Source organism: Lampris incognitus, chromosome 9, assembly GCF_029633865.1.
Source record: "Lampris incognitus isolate fLamInc1 chromosome 9, fLamInc1.hap2, whole genome shotgun sequence".
NCBI classification, from domain to species: domain Eukaryota; kingdom Metazoa; phylum Chordata; class Actinopteri; order Lampriformes; family Lampridae; genus Lampris; species Lampris incognitus.
In genome coordinates this window covers 12,898,658-12,923,904 of record NC_079219.1, presented here as the reverse complement: position 1 = coordinate 12,923,904, position 25,247 = coordinate 12,898,658, and the positions used below count along the sequence as shown (strand labels likewise).

Here is a 25,247-nt window from a genome sequence, read left to right as displayed (position 1 = left end):
AACAGCAGGTTATACTGAATATAGATTAGATGCACTGACATTGTTGCTGAATACCAGCTAGATAAAGGTATTAAAACCCAGGATTATGCGAACCGTGCTTTGCGATAATGGTTTGCCCTGTTACGGCTGATGGAATGGTGCTGCGAGTTATTTCCTGGTCAGGAGTCACGTTTAGCTTTTAACAAGGAGCGAAACAGGTTATGTTAAAAAGATTTTGGTGTGAACTGTCTGCCGGGTCTGCTGCAGATAGATGGTAAGTGTTGCTGCTCTGTAAATATGGGCTCAGCAAATGACTATGTTTGAGCAGGGATAAAGTCACTGTGTCTTTGATTAGCATTGTACCACTTGTGCTTATGCTATGACTTAGAAACAGCATGCACTGCGCTGATCTATTCATTAATTTTTCCTCCGAGAGGACTGTTGGATTGGTGGCCGTGCAGAACATGTCAGCTTAATGCATTATGTGCTTCCAGGGGCGAAGGCTCTGGAAATCTCCTGGTGTTGAGGGATATCCTCATCACCTACGCTGCTTTCCATCCAGGTAGGCAAGAGTGAGGTTGACCGTCACTTTTGTTAATGCTGGACGTTCTCTCTCTCTCTCTCTCTCTCTCTCTCTCTCTCTCTCTCTCTCTCTCTCTCTCTCACCCTCACCCACTCACTCACTCATTCACCCACTCACTCTCACCCACTCACTCATTCACCCACTCACTCTGTCTGTCTCTCTCACACACACGCACGCACACACTCACTCACACATACGTGCGCACACACACACTCTCACACACACACTCTCACTCACTCACTCTGTCTCTCTCACGCATGCACGCACACTCACTCACTCACTCACTCACACACACACACACACACTCACTCACACATACGTGCACACACACACACACACACACACTCACTCAGTCTCTCTCTGTCTCACACACATGCACATGCCCACACTCACTCACTCACACATACCTGCGCGTGCGTGCACACACACACACACACACACACACACACACACACACACACACACTTTCATGTACCTTAGTAGAAAGCATCAGTTTTGTCTCCTGTGTTGTCTTGCCTTTTCTCTTCAGAGTATTTTGTCTAACCATAAGTTTGCTCCCTCTAGCCTTTGTCACACTGCAAACACAACCAGCAGCCTCACTGTTACGGAAACACCACCGTGTCCGAGCGTCAGTCTGTCTTGTGGTTTTGAATCAACATTTAATTTGTGTAACATTTCAGTCAGTAATATTTCATGTCACCACGTGTATTTAGCGAGTACTGACGGCACAGACAACGTTTAAAGTTAAGAGGCCGAGTCTGGCATGTCATTACATCAATATTGACTCTGCACTCAGGCAACATTTCTCTCCTCATTACACCTTCAGAAGTCAGTTACGCCCAGGGAATGAATGATCTGTGTAGCCGGTTCCTGGAGGTCCTCGACTGTGAGGTGGACACCTTCTGGAGCTTCGGCTGCTACATGGAGAAGTTCTCCAAAGACTTTAGGGCGGATGGACTTCACAGGAAAATAGGTGCAGTTGGGAATGTGAACAGCAATGGAAAGTTCAAGTACTTCAAGGCTCCGTTTCAAGGATGGCGATGTTGTTATGATGAAATGATATAAATGCATCCCCGTGAGTTGCCCTCACAATAAATCCTGATGTGGTGTATTTGCCATAAAGCTAGCTTTGAGAATGAAATGCGTTTAGCGTTGAAATAAAATTAAAATCAGAACAAGGTGACGCTGAACCCTGTTTGAAAAAGCTCTCAGGTAGCTGTCATTGTCGACATCTAGTGGTCAAGCAGTGGCATAGCAATGTACTATGTTTTATTCTGTAATAATCATGTAACACGTCTGCTTTTATAATACTCAGTTGTAGGTGTAATACACAAATTTTATGTCCTATAAATCCCCCCGTGGAAATTTAATTACGCTAAATCATATTTTAATTCTATACAAAATCAACCATTTTGTAACCAACACAATTTGGACTTATGACGTGTATTTGGTTAAACGAGTTAGCTCAGCAATCTGTTATAAAAGCCAAATAAGACTGTGCTGTGCATATGTTTAACTGGTGTGTTTGTTTTCTTTTAGAACTTGAGGCGGCGCTGTTGAGAGAGCTGGACCCCCAGCTCTATGCCCACTTGGTTACAGACAGCATGGAGAGTTTCACCTTCTGTCACAGGTACTGTGTACATGCGGCTTGGTACATTAGTAGCACCATGAGTCGAGTCATCCATCCATCCATTATCCGAACCGCTTATCCTGCTCTCAGGGTCGCGGGGATGCTGGAGCCTATCCCAGCAGTCACTGGGTGGCAGGCGGGGAGACACCCTGGACAGGCTGCCAGGCCATCACACAGCCCCCCCCCACACACACACACACACACACATTCATACCTAGGGGCATTTTAGTATGGCCGAGTCACCTGACCTGCATGTCTTTGGACTGTCGGAGGAAACTGAAGCACCCGGAGGAAACCCAGTTGAGTCAAATTAAGTCATATTTTATTTGCACCCCCCTCACAATTCAGTCCAGCGGACTTTAGAGTCACATTTGTCGACAGACAAAAATAAAGTATGCAACGATTTAGAACAACCCCTATCCTGACATCTTCAATTTGGATGAAGAGAAGCTCCGGGGGTAGGGGGTCTGGAAAACAAGGGAGAAACCTCAGAATGCACATCAGAAGAGAGATCCCTCCTCCAGGACAAAAAGGTGCCAAGTGCACAGAGAACAGAAGCGATTCTTTTAGAAAAGTATTAACAGATTTAGGCACTTAATGGTGACAAGTTATATTCAAGGATAGTCAAGGAGGTTTATTTGTCACATGCACAGAGATACAAAGTAAAATGTGCAGTGAAATGAAATGATGCTCCGTGACTGTGCAAGAATATAAAATCATTAAACAAATAAAAAAAGATAGAATTGTTGTTACACCGCCCTGAGCTGCCTCCCCGGCACGTTCAAGCCACTCCCCCAGCTCGGACGTACCGGAAATATCCGAGCGCTCGGTTCACGTTCTGCGGAGACGAGCGCTGCGCTGCACCTGGTGTTTGCCATCACCTATCAGGCACACTTGCGGCAATCAGGCAGCCCTCTACAAGAAGCCTCCCAGAACGCTTCTCTGTGCTTCGACATACTGAATCCCGGGGGTAAAGCTCGGGCAAGACTATTCAAACCCTCCCTCCGTGACTTCCACGGCTCCCCGCGTCCCCTCGGTCCTCGTCCCCAGCGACCTTCACGTTTTCCCCGGATCTCTCCAGCGATCTCTCTCCCTGGACCCCTCCCTTCGGACTTGACTTCCTGGATCTCGAACCCGGACTTCCTCGGACAACCCCTTGCTCTTCGGATTCGGACTTTAGTAGCCAGGCGCACGCACATCGTCTCAGCAACCCCCACCTGAGATTCCCCTGCTATCAACCCCGTGGCAGTGTTTATTTTCCTGCATTAAAATCGCCTTCGGGTTATCTCGGTGCTTTGTGTCTGTCTGTCCTTTGGGTTTCGCTACACTGGCCTTCATTCGAGATACGTAACAGGACGTCGAAGCCAGAATGAGCCAAAGCAAACCCGACCCAGCAAACATGCCTCTTTGGGGCCCACGTGGGGCCACTGTTATGCTCGTGCACCAGAACCTGACCCGTGTGGCGAAACCCAAGACAGACACGAGATGACTTCAAAAGCTACAAAGGGAGGTTTTATTGTGGGAGGGAAATGTATGGTGAAAAAAGGCGTTCTGTTAGTGGGATGTATGAATAAACTATGTGTGGTGTCCCGTGGTTTGCGTGTATAACTATGTGTGAGTGTTTTTAGCCAATGTGTGGTGCGGTATGTAAATGACCAGGAGGTGTTGGAAAAAATGTGCGTGCACCTGGCGAGAAAGTCCAGTCCGTGATCCAAGAGGGGTTGTCCGAGAAAGTCCAGGTCCGAGAAGTCGAGTCCGAAAGGAAGGGTCCAGATAGAGGGACAAGGGGGGAGATCGCAGGAGAGGTCCAGGGAGAAACGTGAAGGTCGCTGGGGACGAGGGAGACGCGGAGGGAGAGTCTTGGGAGGAAACCGAGACACGAAGATAAGACACTGGGGAATAAACAGAATGCAAGGAACGCTGGAGGGCTTGTCAGAGCTTTACCACAGGGTTCAGTACGTCGAAGCACGGAGTGGTGTTCTGGGAGACTTCTTGTAGAAGGCTGCCTGATTGCCACAGGTGTGCCTGATGGCAAACACCTGGTGCAGTGCAGCGCTCGTCTCCTCAGAGCGCGAGCCGAGCGCTCGGATGTTTCCGGCACGTCCGAGCAGGGGGAGTGGCTTGAACGTGCCGGGGAGGCAGCTTGGGGCGGTGTAACCACAACAGGACCCCCCCCCCTCCTACGGGAGACACCGGGCGACCGTCCGATGGCGTTGGCCCGATAGAACTCCTCCAGGAGTGCGGGGTCGGCCAGGGTATTGGTACCCACGGCCCCGGCGGCGTACGGCGAGCAGCTGGTCGACATCCCAGACCATGTCACCACCGTCGAGGACCCTGGGGGGTGGAGGAGCTTGGACAGGGGGCTGGTGGCTACCGGTTTGAGGCGCGAGACATGGAAGACGGGATGGATCTTGAGTGAGGTAGGGAGATGGAGACGCACCGCCGAAGGGTTGACGATGCGGTCGATGGTGTAGGGACCGACGTAGCGGGGAGCCAGCTTCCGGTTGAGGGTAGGGAGGGGCAGGTCCCGGGCCAGGAGCCATACCCTCTGGCCAGGTCGATAAGCTGGGGCCGGCACTCTCCGCCGGTTGGCGCTGCGCCCGCTCTGTAGCTCGCAACATAGCGGCCCGGGCGGTCTTCCAAACGCGCCGACATCGGCGGAGATGGGCCCTCGTGGACGGGACCGCCACCTCCAACTCCTGATGGGGGAACAGAGGGGGTTGATAGCCCAGGGAACACTCGAAGGGGGACAAACCGGTAGCCGAACTCTCCATGGAGTTGAGCAAGTACTCCACCCAGGGCAGGTACTTGCTCCAGGAGGCGGGGTTGCTGGTGGTAACGCAACGCAAAGCAGCCTCCAGGGCTTGATTGGCCCGCTCTGCCTGCCCATTGGTCTGGGGGTGATACCCGGAGGAGAGGCTGACCGTGGCCCCAATCCCCTTACAGAAGGCCTGCCATACCTTCGAAGTGAACTGGGGACCACGGTCAGAGACAATGTCCAGGGGAATCCCATGAGGTCGGACGACGTGGGAGACGAGAAGGTCCGCCGTCTCGGCTGCAGAGGGGAGTTTGGTGAGGGCAACAAAATGGACGGCCTTGGAAAACCGGTCGACAATGGTCAGAATGGTGTCATTGCCTTGGGACACGGGGAGGCCAGTTACAAAGTCCAAGGCAATGTGGGACCAAGGTCGGCCGGGGACAGGAAGGGGGCGCAGGAGACCTGCTGGAGAGCCTTGCTGCGGGCGCAGGTGGTGCAGGCTGCCACGAACTCTCTGGTGTCTGCCTCCATGGTGGGCCACCAGAAACCCCTGCGGATGAAGGCCGCCGTTCGGTAGACACCGGGGTGGCAGGCAAGATGGCTGGAGTGGCCCCACTCCAGCACCTGGGGCCGGACAGAGGGAGGCACAAATAGCCGGTTCCGGGGTCCATTGCCTGGGTCGGGCTGGGCGCGCTGGGCCCTTCTCACCACTGATTCGATGGCCCAGGTGACGACACCCACCACCCGGGCCGGGGGAAGGATGGTGTCTGGGGCGTCAGGGGACCCCCCCTCGGGAAACAGACGGGAGAGGGCGTCCGCCCTGACGTTCTTGGTGCCCGGGCGGTAGGTGAGGGTGAAGTCGAACCGGCTGAAGAAGAGAGCCCAGCGCGCCTGCCTGGGGTTGAGCCTCTTAGCCGTCCGTACGTAGGTCAGGTTCTTGTGATCGGACCATACGATGAACGGCTGCCCTGCTCCCTCCAGCCAGTGTCTCCACTCCTCTAGGGCGGCGTGGACGGCCAGCAACTCCCTGTTGCCGATGTCATAATTCTTCTCCGCAGGACTGAAACGCCGGGAGAAGGCGCACGGGTGGATCTTCTGGTCCTCCTCCGACCGCTGGGAGAGGACGGCTCCGATGCGTCCACCTCCACAATGAACTGCCTGCACGGGTCCGGGTGGGCGAGCACCGGAGCCGTTGTGAACAGCCTCTTCAGGGCCAAGGCGGCGGCCACACGGCTGAACCCCCTGATGAAGCGCCGGTAGAAGTTTGCAAACCCCAGGAAGCGCTGGAGTTGCGTCCTGTTGGTGGGCCGTGCCCACTCCTCCACCGCTCGGGTCTTCCTGGGGTCAGTGCGGACGAGCCCCTTCTCCACGATGTGGCCAAGGAACTCCACGGAGGCGGAGTGGAACACGCACTTCTCGGCTTTCACGAAGAGCCTGTTCTCCAGCAGCCGTTGGAGGACCAGGCGGACATGCTGGTGGTGTTCCTCCTCAGTCCTGGAGAACACGAGGATGTCATCCAGGTACACCACCGCGAACGTGTTCAGCATGTCCCGGAGCACGTCGTTGACCAATGCCTGGAAGACGGCCGGGGCGTTGGTGAGGCCGAAGGGCATAACGAGATACTCGAAATGCCCTAGGTGGGTGTTGAAGGCCGTCTTCCATTCATCCCCTTCCCGGATGCGCACCAGGTGGTACGCGCTGCGCAGGTCCAGCTTCGTGAACACCGTGGCGTGAGTGAGTGGCTCGAACGTGGAACTCCTAAGGGGGAGTGGATATTTATTTTTCACCGTGATATTATTTAACATTCGATAATCTATGCAAGGCCTCAGGCTGCCCTCCTTCTTTGCCACAAAAAAAGCCCGCCGCCACCGGGGAAGACGAGGGCCTTATGATTCCTGAGGCCAGGGACTCTGATATAATTGCGCATAGCCTCCTTCTCTGGGACGGAGAGGTTATACAACCGACCGGTGGGAAGGGCGGCCCCGGGAAAGAGATCTATGGCACAATCATAGGGACGGTGAGGGGGGAGGGAAAGTGCACTCTCTTTACTAAATACAGGGGCTAAATCGTGATAAATGGAAGGAACACCAGTGAGATCCGTGGGAGGAGGCACGGGTCTGAGGCCGCTGGACGGGGAGTGGGCGGAGCGAAGGCAGTTGGCATGACACGCAATGCTCCAACCCAAAATCCGCCCAGTAGACCAAGAGATGTAGGGATCGTGCCGTTCCAACCACGGTCTTCCTAACACCAGGGGCGCGCAAAACCAAGAAACGGATAGCTTCCACGTGATTACCCGAAAGAGTGAGGTAAGCAGTGCTGTGTGTGATTTTACCAAGTGAACGACCATCTAGGGCTTGGGCTGTGTCTAGGGGGACGAGTGGAATGCCGGCCTGCCGGGCCAGCGAGATGTCCATCAAACACTCGTCCGCCCCCGAATCCAGGAGTGCACCAACAAACAGTGAGTGGTTAGCCCAGGTGAGAGTGACCGGAAAAAGGTGGTTGTGCTCCTTCTTGGGCTGGGGCTGAGGAAGGGTCGTCAGGCTCACTAGGACACCCCTCACTAGTGAGCCGGGTCTTTTGGGGCGAGTCGGGCAGGCCTTGATATAGTGGCCCGACCTCCCGCAGTAGAGGCAGAGGTGGCCATGCATCCTCTGCTCCCTAACCTCCAGCGGGAGCCGTGACCGACCCAACTGCATGGGCTCCTCCTCCGGCCTGGATCCAGAAGCCACCCAGGGTTGCGAGGGGGTGTGTGAGGGTGGAGAGAGCCCACGGGACGCTGACCCAGGGAAGGCACCGGTAGGACGGACGGGGGTTGGTCTATGGGAGGGGCCAGTGCGCGGGGCGCGTTCCTGGCGCCGCTCCCGCAGCCGTTCGTCCATCTGGAGGGCGAGGGTGACGAGCTCGTTGAGGGAGGCAGGGCGGTCCCGAACGATGAGATCTTTGATGGGCTCGCTCAGTCCCCTCCTGTACGCGCTCTTGAGCGCAGCGTCATCCCACCCACTGTCTGCCGCGAGTATCCTTACCTCCAAGGAATAATCTGCCACCGACCTGGCTCCCTGTTGGATGGAATGGAGGCGGCTGGCAGCGTCCTGCCCGTCAGCTGGGTGGTCGAACACCAGATTGAACTCGCGGCGGAAGGCACCATAGTCCGAGGCGAGCTGCTCGGTATGGCCTACCGCCGCTATGGCCCAGCTGAGGGCTTTGCCGGTGAGGAGGGACATGACAAGGGCTACCTTGGTCTCTCCTGGCCTATACCTAGCTGGCTGGTGTTTGAACAGGAGCTCACACTGACCAAGGAAACTCCTGCACAGCTCGAACTCCCCACCGAAGGCCTTGGGGCAGGGGAGGTTAGGCTCGCACCGGGGGTCCAGTGGGGGTTGACTCGGAGGAGGGGGAACGTCGGGACCAGAAACGGGGAAACCGGAGGCCGAGCTGGGGGCAGAGACCGAGGCCAGGGCAGGGTGGTCGCTCATCCTGGAGACCGCTGTGGAGAGTGCAGCGATTTGCGCGGTGAGGGCATCTAACGCGCTCGTCGCGGCCTGGGAGCCGGACTGAAGATCGCTGATCTCTCCGGTGACACGGGTGAAGGCAGTAGTAAGCTCTGAGCTGAGAGAGGCAAGTTGGTAACTGTGACTTCTTACTACTGCCTCTAGGGGAACGGGGCTCTGGGGCGTCACAGGGACCGTCCGCTCCTTGGGTTTGCCTGGGTCCATAATGGCTTCGACGTTCTGTTATGCTCGCGCACCAGAACCTGACCCGTGTGGCGAAACCCAAGACAGACAGACACGAGATAACTTCAAAAGCTACAAAGGGAGGTTTTATTGTTGGAGGGAAATGTATGGTGGAAAAAAAGGCGTTCTGTTAGTGGGATGTGTGAATAAACTATGTGTGGTGTCCCGTGGTTTGCGTGTATAACTATGTGTGAGTGTTTTTAGCCAATGTGTGGTGCGGTATGTAAATGACCAGGAGGTGTTGAAAAAAATGTGCGTGCACCTGGCGAGAAAGTCCAGTCCGTGATCCAAGAGGGGTTGTCCGAGAAAGTCCAGGTCCGAGATCCGGGAAGTCGAGTCCGAAAGGAAGGGTCCAGATAGAGGGACAAGGGGGGGGGGGGGTCGCAGGAGAGGTCCGGGGAGAAACGTGAAGGTCGCTGGGGACGAGGGAGCCGTGGAAATCGCGGAGGGAGTCTTGGGAGGAAACAGACACGAAGATAAGACACTGGGGAATAAACAGAATGCAAGGAACGCTGGAGGGCTTGTCAGAGCTTTACCACAGGGTTCAGTACGTCGAAGCACGGAGTGGTGTTCTGGGAGACTTCTTGTAGAAGGCTGCCTGATTGCCACAGGTGTGCCTGATGGATGATGGCAAACACCTGTTGCAGTGCAGCGCTCGTCTCCTCAGAGCGCGAGCCGAGCGCTCGGATGTTTCCGGCACGTCCGAGTTGGGGGAGTGGCTTGAACGTGCCGGGGAGGCAGCTCGGGGCGGTGTAACCACAACAGCCACTGCGGACAGGAACAGAGGGCCCACTGCGGGCCCTGTTACCGGCATGAAATGCGGGGCACGTGTTGGGCCCCACACTAAAGGCCCCTGGTGGGCCCCAGTGGGCAACCCACACCTGGTATGCTAGTGACATTTATTGACAGCCAGCTCAAAAAAAAAATGAAGAAAATATAAATTATACGAAGAAAGAATTTATTGAACATTGGAAACAACTGGAATTAAAAAACAAACCTATATACCAAATTAAATGCTTTTATAAAACAGAACAAAAAACATAGAACCACAATTGAACACAATAAGAACATTAAATCTAAAAAAAAAAAAACATTAAATCTATTTATTTTTTGCTCCTTCCTCTGTCTCTATCCCTGGCATTTCTGAGCCACATTTTGATGGCAGCCTCCACCTTGGATGCTGTAGCCCGGCTGTTTTTTGTCACAGCATCTGAAGAAAACAACAGTTGAAATGTAAGTGCACAGTATGAGTTAGCCACAGGTGGAGCATTTAATCTAGCCTGGGATCAGACTATATGCAGCATTGGGCATGGGCGGTCAATAAAAAGTTTGAGTACCGCTTACCCTAAAGCAGTTGTAATCTTAAAACGTTTTAACTGTACTGTCAACAGGGGGTTGACCTCAAAGGTCAAAACTGCTGTGGACCCCGCATGGGCTAACCCACAGGGGGCCCATGTGGGCTTACTTTGGGCAAGACCACAGTGGCTTGCCCACAGAAAACCCTCATGGGCCTCAAAGGGCAAAACTGCGCTGGGCCCCGCATGGGCTGACCCACATGGGGCCCATATGGGCTTACTGTGGGCAAGAGCACAGTTGGGTTTGACCACAATAAGCCCACATAGGGGCCTCAAAGGGCAAAACTACTGTGGGCCCCGCATGGGCTAACCACATGGGGCCCATGTGGGATTAGTGCGGGTTTGCCCCTGCCCACATTGCCCCACAGTAAACCCACACCTACCCACAGTGGGCCCGCACGGGCAATGTTTGCTGGGGAGGGGCAGGCGGTCGCTCAGGCAGCTATAGCTCCTAAGCCCCAGAACCCTATATCTTTCAAGGCAGTTGTAGAGGACCACAGCACTCAACTCACCCAACTCCATTCTGAGCTGAACACTGCCTTCTCTCAGATCACTGGAGAAATCAACGGGCTCCAGGCTAACTCGCATACCTCGGCGAGCACCCTTGCCTCACTCTCCGCACAGATCGCTGCTCTGACAGTGGCAGTTTCCAAGATCAGCGATCATCCTGCTCTGACCCCAGTCTCTGGTCCCAACCCAGCTCCAGCTCCAAGTCCCTCCGAGCCTCCCTCCTGTCAACTGTATCATGATCCCCGTGTTGAGCCTAACCTCCCCTGTCCTAAAGCCTTCGGTGGGGAGTTCGAGCAGTGCAAAGGTTTTCTCAGTCAGTTTGAGCTCCCGTTCAAACACCAGCCAGCCAGATATAGGACGGGGGAGGCTAAGGTAGCCCTGGTGATATCCCTGTTGACTGGCAGAGCCCTCAGTTGGGCAATGAGGGCAGTTAGCCATCACGAACCGTTCTCCACCAACTATGATGCCTTATGCCGCGAATTTCGTTTAGTGTTTGACCACCCAGCGGACGGGGGAGGATGCAGCTGGCCGCCTCCATTCTATCCAACAGGGAGCTAGGTCAGTGGCAGACTACACCCTGGAGGTTAGGATACTGATGGCTAACAGTGGGTGGGGCGACAGAGCGCGTACAGGAGGGGGCTCAGCGATTCCATCAAGAAGCTCATTGTTAGAGACCGACCCTCTTCCTTCAACGAGCTCGTCAATCTCCCTCTCCGGATGGACGAACGGTTGCAGGAGCGGCGTCTGGAGCGCGCCCAGTGCGCCGAAGTCTCCCATAGACCTACCCCCGCCCGAACTACCAGCGGGTCCCCTGTTCCAGCATCCCGCAGCCACTCTCCGCCCTCTCAGTACCCCATGCTACCCCCAGCATCATCTGCACCTAAATCTGAGGAGGAGCCTATGCAGTTGGGTCGGTCATGGCTTCTATTGGAGGAGCGGGAGCAGAGGGTGCGTGACCGACTCTGCCTCTACTGTGGGAAGCTGGGCCGTTACATCCGAGGCTGTCCGACTCGCCCGCAAAGACCAGACTCACTACTGGGGGGTGCCCTAACGAACTTGACCCCCCTGCCCCGGTCCAAAAAGGAGCACAACCGGTTGTTTCCTGTCACTTTCACCTGGGGTAAGGAATCACTTTCTAACAGCGCACTGTTAGATTCGGGGTCAGACAATTGTTTGACATCTCGCTGGCCCGGGAAGCCGGCATTTCACTCGTCCCCCTTGACACTCCCCTTACAGCCCAAGCCTTAGATGGGCGTTCACTCAGTAAGATTACGCACAGCACCGCTTCTCTCACACTCACTCTCTCGGGTAATCCCATAGAGACTGCGCATTTTTTTTGGTCTTGCACACCCCTTCAGCGCCCCTACTGTTCGGTAGACCGTGGTTGGAGAGGCATGATCCCCACATTTCATGGTCCACTGGGCGGATATTAGGTTGGAGCATTGCGTGTCATGCCAACTGCCTTCGCTCCGCTCTCTCCCCGTCCAGTGGCCCCAGCACCATGCTCTCTCCCCTGGATCTCACTGGTGTACCCTCTGCTTATCACGATTTAGCTCCCGTGTTTAGCAAAGACAGTGCACTTTCACTTCCCCCTCACCATCCCTATGATTGCGCCATAGACCTCCTTCCCGGGGCCGCCCTTCCTACAGGTCAGTTGAATATCCTCTCGGTCCAGGAGAAGGAGTCTATGCGCAATTATGTCAGAGTCCCTGGCCTCAGGAATCATAAGGCCATCGTCGTCCCCGGTTGCAGCGGGCTTCGTTTTTGTGGCAAAGAAGGATGGCAGCCTGAGACCCTGTCATTTAAATGACATCAGTGTTAAAAATAAGTATCCACTTTCCCTTATGAGTTCCACTTTCGAGCCACTCACTCACGCCACAATGTTCACTAAATTAGACCTACGCAGTGCGTACCATTTGGTGCGTATTCGGGAGGGTGACGAATGGAAGACGGCCTTCAACATGCACCTAGGGCATTTTGAGTACCTCGTCATGCCCTTTGGCCTCACCATTGCCCCGGCCGTCTTCTAAGCGCTGGTCAACGACGTGTTGCGGGACATGCTGAACACGTTTGTGGTGGTATACCTGGACGACGTCCTTGTGTTCTCCAGGACGAAGGAGTAACACCACCAGCACGTCTGCCTGGTCCTCCCAACGGCTGCTGGAGAACAGGCTGTTCGTGAAGGCTGAGAAGTGCATGTTCCAATTTCTTGGCCACATTGTGGAGAAGGGGCACATCCACACCGACCCCAAGAAGATCCGAGCGGTGGAGGAGTGGGCGCGGACTACCGACAGGGCACAACTCCAGCGCTTCCTCGGGTTTGCCAATTTTTACTAGCGCTTCATCAGGGGATTCAGCCGAGTGGCCGCCCCCCTCACTGCACTAACCTCCATCCTCCGTACCTTCTCTTGGATCCCGGAGGCAGAGGCCGCTTTCTCGGCCTTGAAGGGACTGTTTACAACAGCTCCAGTGCTCACTTACCCTGACCCATCAAAGCAGTTCATCGTGGAGGTGGACGCGTTGGACACGGGCATCAGAGCCGTCCTCTCCCAGCAGTTGGAGGAGGACCAGAGAGTCCACCCGTGCGCCTTCCTCTCCCGGCGTTTCAGTCCAGCAGAGAGGAACTATGACATCGCCAACAGGGAGTTGCTGGCGGTCCATGCCACCCTGGAGGAGTGGAGACACTGGTTGGAGGGCGCGAAGCAACCGTTCGTTGTGTAGTCAGACCACAAGAATCTGACCTACATGCGAACGGCGAAGAGGCTTAACCCCCGGCAGGCGCGCTGGGCTCTCTTTTTCAGCCGGTTCGACTTCACCCTCACCTACCGCCCGGGTTCCAAGAACGTCAAGGCAGACACCCTCTCCCGCCTGTTTCCAGAGGTGTCCCCTGACGCACCAGACACCCCTGACACCATCCTTCCCCCAGCCCGGGTGGTGGGTGCCGTCACCTGGGCTATCGAATCGGTGGTAAGAAGAGCTCAGCGCGCCCAGTCCGACCCAGGCAACGGACCCCAGAATCGCCTATTTGTGCCGTCCAGCATCCGGTCCCAGATGCTGGAGTGGAGACACTCCAGCCGGTTCGCCTGTCATCCCGGTGTCCACCGGACGGTGGCCCTCATCCGCAGACGTTTCTGGTGGCCCACTATAGAGGCGGACACAAAGGAGTTTGTGACTGCCTGCCCCACCTGTGCGCACAGTAAGGCTACCCATTGCCCGCCGGCAGGTCTCCTGCGCCCCCTCCCTGTCCCCGGTCGACCTTGGTCACACGTTGCTTTGGCCTTCGTGACTGACCTCCCCGTGTCCCAAAGTAATCATACTATCTTGACCATTGTTGACCGGTTCTCTAAGGCTGTCCATTTTGTCGCCTTTCCCAAGCTCTCCTCTGCGGCTGAGATGGCAGATCTCCTCGTCTCACATGTTATCCATCTCCATGGGATCCCTCAGGACATAGTCTCCGACCGTGGTCCCCAGTTCACTCCTAAGGTGTGGCAGGCCTTCTGTAAAGGGATTGGGGCCATGGTCAGTCTCTCTTCCGGATACCATCCCCAGACCAATGGGCAGGTGGAGCGGGCCAACCAAGTCCTGGAGGCGGCCTTGTGTTGCATTACCACCAATAACCCCACCTCCTGGAGCAAGCATCTACCCTGGGTGGAGTATTCCCTGAACACCATGGAGAGTTCCGCTACCAGTTTGTCCCCCTTTGAGTGCTCCCTTGGTTACCAACCCCCTCTGTTTCCCTGTCAGGAGTTGGAGGTGGTGGTCCCGTCCACCAGGGCCCATCTCTGCCGGTGCCATCGCATCTGGAAGACTGCCGGGCTGCTATGTTGCGGGCCACAGAGCGGTCCCGGCGCGGCGCCAACTGGCAGAGAGTGCCAGCCCCAGCCTATCATCCTGGCCAGAAGGTGTGGCTACTGGCCCGGGACCTCCCCCCTCGACACTCTCCCGGAAGCTGGCCCCTCGCTACATCTGCCCCTACACCACTGACCGCGGTACATCTCCTCCTCCCTGCCTCACTTAAGATCCATCCTGTTTTTCATGTCTCTCACCTCAAACTGGTAGCCTCCAGCCCCTTGTCTCCCCCCTGTCCAAGCTCCTCCGCCTCCCAGGGTCCTCCGCGGTGGGGATTTTGTCTGGGACGTCAACCGATTGCTCGCCACTGTTCTGGGGAGCCAGAACAGTGATTCCTCCGCAGGGGCGGTCTGTTCTGTTGAAGATGCTCCATCAGTCACATACGGGCATGTCTCGTATTAAAGGTTTAGCAAGGCCTTACATGTGGTGGCCGCGGATGGACGAGGATATCGAAAAGGAGGTCAGCATATGCGTGGAATGCCAGCAAAACAGAAAATTGTCACCTAATGCACCACTGTACCCCTGGGAATGGCCCGAGCTGCCATGGTCTCGCATTCATGTGGACTACGCAGGGCCGTTCTTGGACAAGATGTTCTTGGTGATAATTGACGCACATTCGAAGTGACTAGAGGTTTATCTGCTGAATGCCTCTACAACACATGCAACAATTGAAAAGCTACGGCAGTGCTTCGCAGTCCATGGATTGCCACAGATGTTAGTATCTGACAACGGCAGTTGCTTCACAAGTGCGGAATTCATCCATTTAATGTCACAGAACGGGATTCAGCATGTCACCTCAGCGCCGTTCCACCCCTCCTCTAACGCTTTAGCGGAGCGGGCAGTGCAGACCTTTAAAGAGGTGATAAAAAAAATGAGAGGAGATAGCATCGAGGCCAGAGTTTCCAGGTTCTTGTTCAGCTACCGCATCACCCCTCAGGCGATGACAGGGTTGTTGCCTGCAGAAATGTTGATGTCCAGACGATTGAGATCTGCGTTTGACCTGCTGAAACCTGACCTAAAGTTGAAAATTCAACAGAAACAGCTGAAACAGAAAGAACATCATGACAAAACGGCCAAGCTGAGAAGATTTGCACCCGGGGATGCTGTATACACAAGGAATTACGGCTTAGGTCCTGTTTCCTATACAGTGATTCTTGGCAGTGGACAGAGGATGAGGAGACACGTTGACCAGGTGCGAGCACATCACCCGGAGTCCTGCCAATCTCCAGACCAACCTATGGAACCTCCAGAGGAGCTGAAACTCAGTTCAGAAGTAGCTCCTGTGAGATTATCAGAGAACCCCGAGGTTAACAGAGGCCTGCGGTTGAACCTCAGGGGCCAGAGAGGTGATTCCTGAAAGAGTGGTCTTACCTGTCACACCCCCGCCATAGGAGGTTTGTCACTTCACCCGGCAGAAGCGTTCCCCAACTTATCTGAAAGACTATGATAGGTAGTGGTGAGATCATGTTCCAGGAAAGGCAAGAATGTGCCTTGATCTCACGGGAGTCAGGTAGTCCACCCCGAACTTCCTAGGTAGCATTGAAAACATGTTAGAAAAAAACAAACAAACAAACAATTGTTTCCTCAAAAGTGACTGTTAAATGTTGACTAGAATGAGTCATGTTGAATCACAATACACTAGTTGGAGGTCACGTTTGGCACATGCTTACTTTGTTTCATTGTTATACGTATTGTTGATCCCTGTGGAGAAACTGTTTGTTAGCCTAACGCTGGGGGAGAGTGGTAACTTGTGTAATAAACCAGATCCACTTACCTGTATGTCCACTAGGTGGCAGTAGCAGTAAATTGGTTTACCCATTACTACCTAGGACCTTCCCCCGGATTTAGTTCTGTTGTGTAATGAATGCCTGCCGAGATGGCTGTGCTGTGCTGTGCTGTGCTCCCCAAGTTTTCATCAATATATAAGTAAACAAATCCTGTGTGTGTGCTTGTTTCATGTAGTCAAAATATTACAAGTGTGTACAGTTTTGCAAGAGTGCCCACATGTGTGTAGAAGTTTTTGTTCAACGGAAGCGTATGTGCTGAGAATCAAGGTGGCTCGAGGACAGAAACACCTCTTCAGGCTTTCGGTTTAGGCCATGTGACTGCAGAGGCGTCTGCCTGACCTCAGCAGTCTGAACAGTCCATTGCTGGGGTGTGAAGTATCTCGTAAGATATTTTGGGCTCTCAGCCTCACTCTGCTGGTGTAGTTGTCCTGCAGAGTGGGAAGAGGTGCTCTGATGGTGCATTCAGCTGAACGTGCCGCTCTCTGCAGGGCACCACGGTCACGGGCAGAGCGGTTCCTGTACCAAGCGGTGATGCTGCTAAACAATGCATTTTCTACATTGACATCAAGTATTTGTTAATGGTGTGATGTTAGAGCTCACATGCACTCAGTTTACAGTTAGTTCCTTTATTTGTCCTCACACTGTGTATTACCGAACGTGTGTTTACTTTTTTGTTGTTTTTCACCGTGCAAATTTTCTTTCCCAACTGTCGTTGTGATGAAATCATTCCACACTGTGCGGTGTGGAAGGATTTCTCAAGGACGGCTTTAACATGTAGTCTGTCATATATAACAGACTAGGCTACACAACACTAACACGGTTAAACCAATTAATGCTCTTAAAAGATAGATGCAAGCAAATATGACTAGTGACACTTTTAAGTCGGTCAGGTTTACTAACGATGACCAGGTTTCACCAAAATTAGAACAAAAAAAAGGGGGGAGGGGGGACAGCCGTTATATCTAAACACACGAAGAACACTTTGTGAAAAAACCCACTTCGTTGACTGAACTTTCTGTCCTGGGCCAGTGTAGAATGTTGGTATGAATAACAAAGTATCGTTTGTGCCATCCATAGACAAAGTGTTACCTTCATAGCATATCATTCATTTTATGCTTTGCTGTATGTGCTGAGACCAACCCTGTCATAGTGGCATAGTCTTTCAATTAACCCTGTAGCGCCGCATTATGTAATAACGCCGCATTATGTAATAATGTAATAAATGTTCACATCATTATGTAATAACGCCACGTTTTTTTCAAATCAATACATACATTTTGGTGGTTTATTACATAATGCACCAAATTATTACATTTTCTTCAACATCCGCATTTTGTAATAAGTTGTTACATATTGCACCGGTTATTACAAAATGCGGATGTTTTTTTTTTATTTTACTACATCTATAGTGATATTCCGCTCCTCATTTGTTGAACACTTTTATCTACGCCATTGACGCTTTCCGGGGGGGGGGGATGCTTTTTTTTCTTTCTTTTTTTGAGTCAAGTATCCTCCCCTAATAGCTGCCACAGAGCAGGTATGGCCTCAAGCTTAGTGTCATGTCACTCAAGCTGTTAATCGGGACTCACGTCTTAAGACTTCATCTGTGATTTATGGTGTTTGTTTTTCTTGCCCTTTTGTGTCTGTCCAAGTGGGAGAGTACTGCTGGCATTGTGTGTGGCTGCTGCTTCTCCCCCTCGTAGCCCCCCTTCCCGTCCACCCCTGTATGTCTGTGTTATGTTTATCTGTCGTCTTGTTTCACCCCGTTTATTGTAAAGCGACTTTTGAGTGTTAGAAAAGTGCTCTATAAATTTAATTTATTATTATTTATTATTATTATTATGGAGCCCTGGAGAATCGGAGCTCTCGACAGGAGGCAAACATGCAGAATTAATCGATCACCATATGCATATCCGAGACAGGATTGTATCGAGGCACAGATCTGGGGAAGGGTGCAAAAAAATGTCTACAGCTTTGAAGGTCCCGAAGAGCACAGTGGTCTCCATCATTCGTAAATGGAAGAAGTTTGGATCCACCAGGACTCTTCCTAGAGCTGGCCGCCCAGCCAAACTGAGCAATCGGGGGAGAAGGGCCTTGGTCAGGGAGGTGACCAAGAACCCGATGGTCAATCTGACAGAGCTCCAGCGTTCCTCTGTGGAGATGGGAGAACCTTCCAGAAGGACAACCATCTCTGCAGCACTCCACCAATCAGGCCTTTATGGTAGAGTGGCCAGACGGAAGCCTCTGCTCAGTAAAAGGCACATGACAGCCCACTTGGAGTTTGCCAGAAAGCACCTAAAGGACTCTCAGACCATGAGAAACAAGATTCTCTGGTCTGATGAAACCAAGATTGAACTCTTTGGCCTGAATGCCAAACGTCATGTCTGGAGGAAACCAGGCACCTCTCATCACCTTGCTAATACCATCCCTACAGTGAAGCATGGTGGTGGCAGCATCATGTTGTGGGGATGTTCTTTAGCAGCAGGAACTGGGAGACTAGTCAGGATCGAGGGAAAGATGAATGGAGCAAAGTACAGAGAGGTCCTTGATGAAAACATGCTCCAGAGCGCTCGGGACCTCAGACTGGGGTGAAGGTTTACCTTTCAACACGACAACGACCCTAAGCACACAGCCAAGACAACGAAGGAGTGGCTTCGGGACAAGTCTGTGAATGTCCTTGAGTGGCCCAGCCAGAGCCCAGACTTGAACCCCATTGAACATCCCTGGAAAGACCTTAAAATAGCTGTGCAGTGACGCTCCCCATCTAACCTTACAGAGCTCGAGAGGATCTGCAGAGAAGAATGGGAGAAATACCCCAAATATAGGTGTGCCAAGCTGTAGCTTCATACCCAAGAAGACTTGAGGCTGTAATCGCTGCCAAGGGTGCCTCAACCAAGTACTGAGTAAGGGGTGTGAATACTTATGTACATGCAATATTTCAGTTTTTTATTTTTAATAAATTTGCAAAAATTTCTACAAAACCTTTTTCGCTTTGTCATTATGGGGTATTGTGTGTAGATTGATGAGAGAAAAAAAAGGAATGTAATCCATTTTGGAATAAGGCTGTAACATAACAAAATGTGGGGAAAGTGAAGGGGTGTGAATACTTTCCGGATTCACTGTATATATATATATGTGTGTGTGTGTGTGTGTGTGTGTGTGTGTGTGTGTGTGTGTGTGTGTGTGTGTGTGTGTGTGTGTTTTGCCCCTCATTCAGATGGCTGCTCCTGGGTTTTCAGAGGGAGTTTGAACACAGTGATGCGCTGCGTTTGTTTGAGATCCTGAGCTGTGACCACCTCGAGCTCATCTCACAGCAGGTAGACCGAGTCCGCTACCAGGAAAGGCTGGCACAGAAACACAGCACAGGTGAAACCCAGAACTCAGGCTGGCCCACAGGCAGGGCATTAATAAGGCTGTACAGAAGGGCTGTCCCCTCTCTTGACTGTGTCACATGAGTTTGTTTCATGACTTGTCTTTGTCCTCATGATGGTTCTAGAGGATCCGCCTGTGTCAGAAGCCCCGGCCATAAACACCGAATTCACCTTTGAGCTCTTCATCTGCGCTACCATCCTGTTAGAGAACAGAGAGTCTCTGCTTAGGTGCCAAGATGACATGCAGCTCATCCTGTTTGCAAACAGGTGTGCCCCCTTTAGCGATGGCGTGGCATCCCAAACGCACTAGATGTTGTCTTTTTGAAACCGGGCGAATCTCCTGTAATGTGGTTTGACCCTGTGTGTTTTTCTGCAGCCTTCAGGGAAGACTGGACTTGAACAGCACTCTGAAGAAAGCCGAGGAGCACTTCTACAACTACTGCAAGCGGTGTGCTTGGGACTATATGAGCCGGTACTACAAGGCACGCAAGAGCAAAGGAGATCACTTCCTTTATCAGCTTCGAAGTTTATTTTTTTGAGGAGGATTTATGTTACCACAGAGTCTTAAAACTGCAACTGGATTCATAACAAGGGACCTATGATCTATATTATGGTGATGCCCTGAGACATCAATGCTGCTTACCTTGAATTTCCCGTGATTGAATTGTCTAATTTTGCTTGTCATGGACTGTTACAAATCTATTTATTGTGTGGTTGAATGGACCAATAACAAATATGTAACAATGCCTTGTCATTGCTGCAGATATTGGAATGAATAAAAAAAAAAAAAAAGCTTTGTGAAAGTACTTTCTCAACAAAACCCCCTCAGAAATACCTCATAATCTGAGGACAGAAAGGGCAAATGTTCTTGGGTTTAATCTGGGATTACGTGCAACGTGCAACCCTGGTGGTAAACAGCACTTTGTGTGTGTTGGAACAGGTGGCGCACCAACCGGCTAGTGTAACCATGCCCGCTGACCTATGTGTCACAGCGGGTTGTGTAACAGGAATACTGGTAACTATTTTAGCTCTGATAGGGGGGGGGACCATTGGCTAAGGGGACAAGGGACCATTTTAACAGCTTCTTGCTGCAAAACTATATCAGTGAAAAAAGAAGAACAGCACAAAATCTACCCTGAAAGAATGGTTATGTGGTAATATTTATAGGTCCAATGCTGTTTCAGTAAGACTACTGAAGAATCTGCTTTGAAATGTGCTGAAAATTTCAAGTACGTACTGGGTTAACTGGAAGCCGGACATCATTATTGTCATGTGGGCTAAAAATATATAGGTGTAAAAGTTACAGGTATATATTCACTCCACTCTTGCATATTTCCTGGTTTAGAAGGGCGTGTAAAAAAAGTTTTGAGGAACTGATGACTGTTTTGAACACAAATCCTCTCTGCACTTTAGCAAGTGGCTGCAGATGTTGAAATCCAATAACATAAATGGTTTAAAGGTATACAGTGGTGCTTGAAAGTTTTTGAACCCTTTAGAGTTTTCTGTATTTCTGCATAAATATGACCTAAAACATCATCAGATTTTCACACAAGTCCTAAAAGTAGATAAAGAGAACCCAATTAAACAAACGAGACAAAAATATTATACTTTGTCATTTATTTATTGAGGAAAATGGTCCAATATTACATATCTGTCAGTAGCAAAAGCATGTCAACCTTTGCTTTCAGTATCTGGTGTGACCCCGCCCCCTTGTGCAGCAATAACTGCAACTAAACGTTTCTGGTAAGTGTTGATCAGTCCTGCACACCGGCTTGGAGGAATTTTAGCCCATTCCTCCGTACAGAACAGCTTCAGCTCTGGGATGTTGGTGGGTTTCCTCACGTGAACTGCTCGCTTCAGGTCCTTCCACAACATTTCGATTGGATTAAGGTCAGGACTTTGACTTGACCATTCCAAAAGATTAACTTTATTCTTCTTTAACCATTCTTTGGTAGAACAGCTTGTGTGCTTAGGGTCGTTGTCTTGCTGCATGTCCCACGTTCTCTTGAGATTCAGTTCACGGACAGATGTCCTGACATTTTCCTTAAGAATTCGCAGGTATTATTCAGAATTCATTGCTCCATCAATGATGGCAAGCCATCCTGACCCAGATGCAGCAAAACAGGCCCAAACCACGACACTACCACCACCATGTTTCACCGATGGGATAAGGTTCTTATGCTGGAATGAAGTGTTTTCCTTTCTCCAAACATAACGCTTCTCATTTAAACCAGAAAGTTCTATTTTGGTCTCACCCATTCATGAAACATTTTTCTAGTAGCCTTCTGGCTTGTCCACGTGATCTTTAGCAAACTGCAGACGGACAGCAATGTTCTTTTTGGGGAGCAGTGGCTTTCTCCTTGCAACCCTGCCATGCACACCATTGTTGTTCAGTGTTCTCCTGATGGTGGACTCATGAAGGGCCTCTCTCACATTAGGCCTTTAGTTGCTTAGAAGTTACCCTGGGTTCCTTTGTGATCTGGCCGACTATTACACGCCTCACTCTTGGAGTGATCTTTGATGGTCGACCACTCCTGGGGAGGGTAACAGTGGTCTTGAATTTCCGCCATTTGTACACAATCTGTCTGACTGTGGATTGGTGGAGTCCAAACTCTTTAGAGATGGTTGTGTAACCTTTTCCCGCCTGATGAACATCAACAACGCTTTTTCCAGGGTCCTCAGAAATCTCCTTTGTTCTTGCTATGATACACTTCCACAAACATGTGTTGTGAAGATAAGACTTTGATAGATCCCTGTTCTTTAAACAAAACAGGGCACCCAATCACACCTGATTGTCATCCCATTGATTGAAAACACCTGCCTCTAATTTCACCTTCAAATTAACTGCTAATCCTAGAGGTTCACATACTTTTGCGGATATGTAATATTGGATCATTTTCCTCAATAAATAAATGACCAAGTATAATATTTTTGGCTCATTTGTATAATTGGGTTCTCTTTATCTATGTTGTGTTTTTATGGACAAAGTACCCGGAGATGACTTTAGGTAAAGGAGCTTTTATTCATATCTCTCGGCTGTACATGTCCACCTGACTGTCAAGGCATTGGAGAGCGCAGTTCTGGGTTTTGGCGCTTTTGCACCTAATATTTATATCCTTTCTGGGCGGGGTTACATCCAGTCAACAACATGTAAACAATAAGTAGTTCCGTATCCACAGTGAATGATAGACCATTTATCAATACACCACATTCCTCCCCAGAAACTTTAAACCTCTCATATTTTCATCTGAACAATAACAAAAAAAACAAAACCCGTTTTCCACCCACAGCAGTGACATTCTTTTTCCTATTACAGTCAACTCTCAATGAACAGTTGTTTACAATCAATGTTTCTCCTAAGCAGATTATAAAGTTAACCTATCAGGTGCTCGCCTGTTTCACTGTGGTCTGGTGCGTGGTGCTCCCGTAGAGGCAGATGCTTCATCTCTTTCCAGTTCACCACTGGGTACCACCTCTGTTTCTGGAGCCCTGACCAACACATGTTCTGCAATGTCAAATGGGTCTCCTGTGTTGTCTGTGGTCTTATCTGTGATCAACTGGTCAATGTGTTTCTTGAGGGTTTGCCCCTCTACCTTGACTAAGTAAGTCACTGGCCCTAGAGCTCGCTCTATCACCCCTGGTTTCCATTTCTTCCCATCCCCTCCCCGAAAATCCCTAACCTTCACCTTCTGATTGGGCTGGAGGGTTCTAGGACTGCCTGTAACCTTTGCGTGTTTCTCTTGCATCTGTGCTGAGAATTTTGGCTTTATCAGTGACAACCTTGTTCGAACCTGTCTTTTCAGAAAGAGCTCAGCTGGGGTTTTCCCTGTGGTTGTGGATGGAGTGTTCCTATAACTAAACAAAAAACTATCAATGCACTGTTGCACGGGATACCCATATTCCTTCTGCTTCTCTAAACACTGTTTAAAAGTCTGGACCAACCTTTCTGCCTATCCATTGGAAGCTGGATTGTAAGGAGCGGACTTGATGTGTTTGACACCATTTTGTTCTAAGGTTTCAAACTCCCTTGACACTAGCTGTGGGCCATTATCTGAAATGACCACTTGGGGGAGCCCCCACGCTGCAAAGAGGCCCCTCATTGCATCTACTAGGGCTGTAGCTGTAGTCCTGGTCATAAGCTTGACCTCTGGCCAGCGCGAGTATGCATCACTAACCAAAAGAAACTGCTGTTTCCCTTTTTCTGCAAAATCAATGTGGATTCGTTCCCATGGCTGCTCTGGCCATTTCCATGGGTGTACGGGAACTGTGGTGGGCAGGTGTCTGTTTGCTTGGCATAAAATACAATTGTTTACCATATTTTCTATTTCCTGATCTAAGCGTGGCCACCAAAAATGGCTTCTGGCTACTGCTTTTGTCTTCACAATGCCCAAATGCTCTGCATGCAACTCTTTCAAGAGTGTAGGTCTCAGTGTCATGGGTATCTCTACTACTACTTTCGGCTGCTCCCGTTAGGGGTCGCCACAGCGGATCATCCGTTTCCATTTCTTCCTGTCTTCTGCATCTTCCTCTGTCACACCAGCCACCTGCATGTCTTCCCTCACCACATCCATAAACCTCCTCTTTGGCCTTCTTCTTCTCCTCTTCCCTGGCAGCTCCATATTCAGCATCCTTCTCCCAATATACTCAGCATCTCTCCTCCACACATGTCCAAGCCATCTCAATCTTGCCTCTCTTGCTTTGTCTCCAAACCGTCCAACCTGAGCGGTCCCTCTAATATAATCGTTCCTAATCCTGTCCTTCTTCGTTACTCCCAGTGAAAATCTTAGCATCTTCAACTCTGCCACCTCCAGCGCCACCTCCTGTCTTTTCGTCAGTGCCACTGTCTCCAAACCATATAACATAGCTGGTCTCACAACCATCTTGTAAACTTTCCCTTTAACTCTTGCTGGTACCCTTCTGTCGCAAATCACTCCTGACACACTTCTCCACCCACTCCAACCTGCCTGCACTCTCTTTTTCACCTCTCTACTGCACTCCCTGTTACTTTGGACAGTTGACCCCAAGTATTTAAACTCGTATGCCTTTGTCACCTCCACTCCTTGCATCCTGACCATTCCACTGTCCTCTCTCTCATTCACGCATAGGTATTCCGTCTTGCTCCTACTGACTTTCATTCCTCTTCTCTCCAGTGCATACCTCCACCTCTCCAGGCTCTCCTCAACCTGCACCCTACTCTCGCTACAGATCACAATGTCATCCGCGAACATCATCGTCCATGGAGACTCCTACCTGATCTTGTCCGTCAACCTGTCCATCACCATTGCAAACAAGAAAGGGCACAGAGCCGATCCTTGATGTAATCCCACCTCCACCTTGAACCCATCTGTCATTCCAACCGCACACCTCACCATTGTCACACTTCCCTCATACGTATCCTGCACCACTCCTACATACTTCTCTGCGACTCCTGACTTCCTCATACAATACCACACCTCTTCTCTCGGCACTCTGTCATAAGCTTTCTCTAAATCTACAAAGACACAATGCAACTCTTTCTGGCCTTCTCTATACTTCTCAATCAACATTCTCAAAGCAAACATCGCGTCTGTGGTGCTCTTTCGTGGCATGAACCCATACTGCTGCTCGCTGATCATCACCTCTCCTCTTAACCTAGCTTCTATTACTCTTTCCCAAATCTTCATGCTGTGGCTGATCAACTTTATACCTCTGTAG

The 25,247-nt window shown here is 51.1% G+C and overlaps 1 protein-coding gene across 1 annotated transcript in view; it reads left to right on the top strand.

Moving 5' to 3' along the window:
* si:dkey-238d18.4 (TBC1 domain family member 15) overlaps positions 1–20,503 on the top strand; it is a 39,361-nt gene extending 18,858 nt beyond the window's left edge. The window contains exons 5-10 of the mRNA XM_056286353.1: positions 441–541; positions 1,389–1,535; positions 2,102–2,192; positions 19,400–19,548; positions 19,679–19,820; positions 19,930–20,503. Of these exons, the coding sequence (XP_056142328.1) occupies positions 441–541; positions 1,389–1,535; positions 2,102–2,192; positions 19,400–19,548; positions 19,679–19,820; positions 19,930–20,092 (793 nt within the window). The 3' untranslated portion in view covers positions 20,093–20,503. The remainder of the gene's footprint in view (positions 1–440; positions 542–1,388; positions 1,536–2,101; positions 2,193–19,399; positions 19,549–19,678; positions 19,821–19,929) is intronic.
* Positions 20,504–25,247: the final 4,744 nt, after the last annotated feature.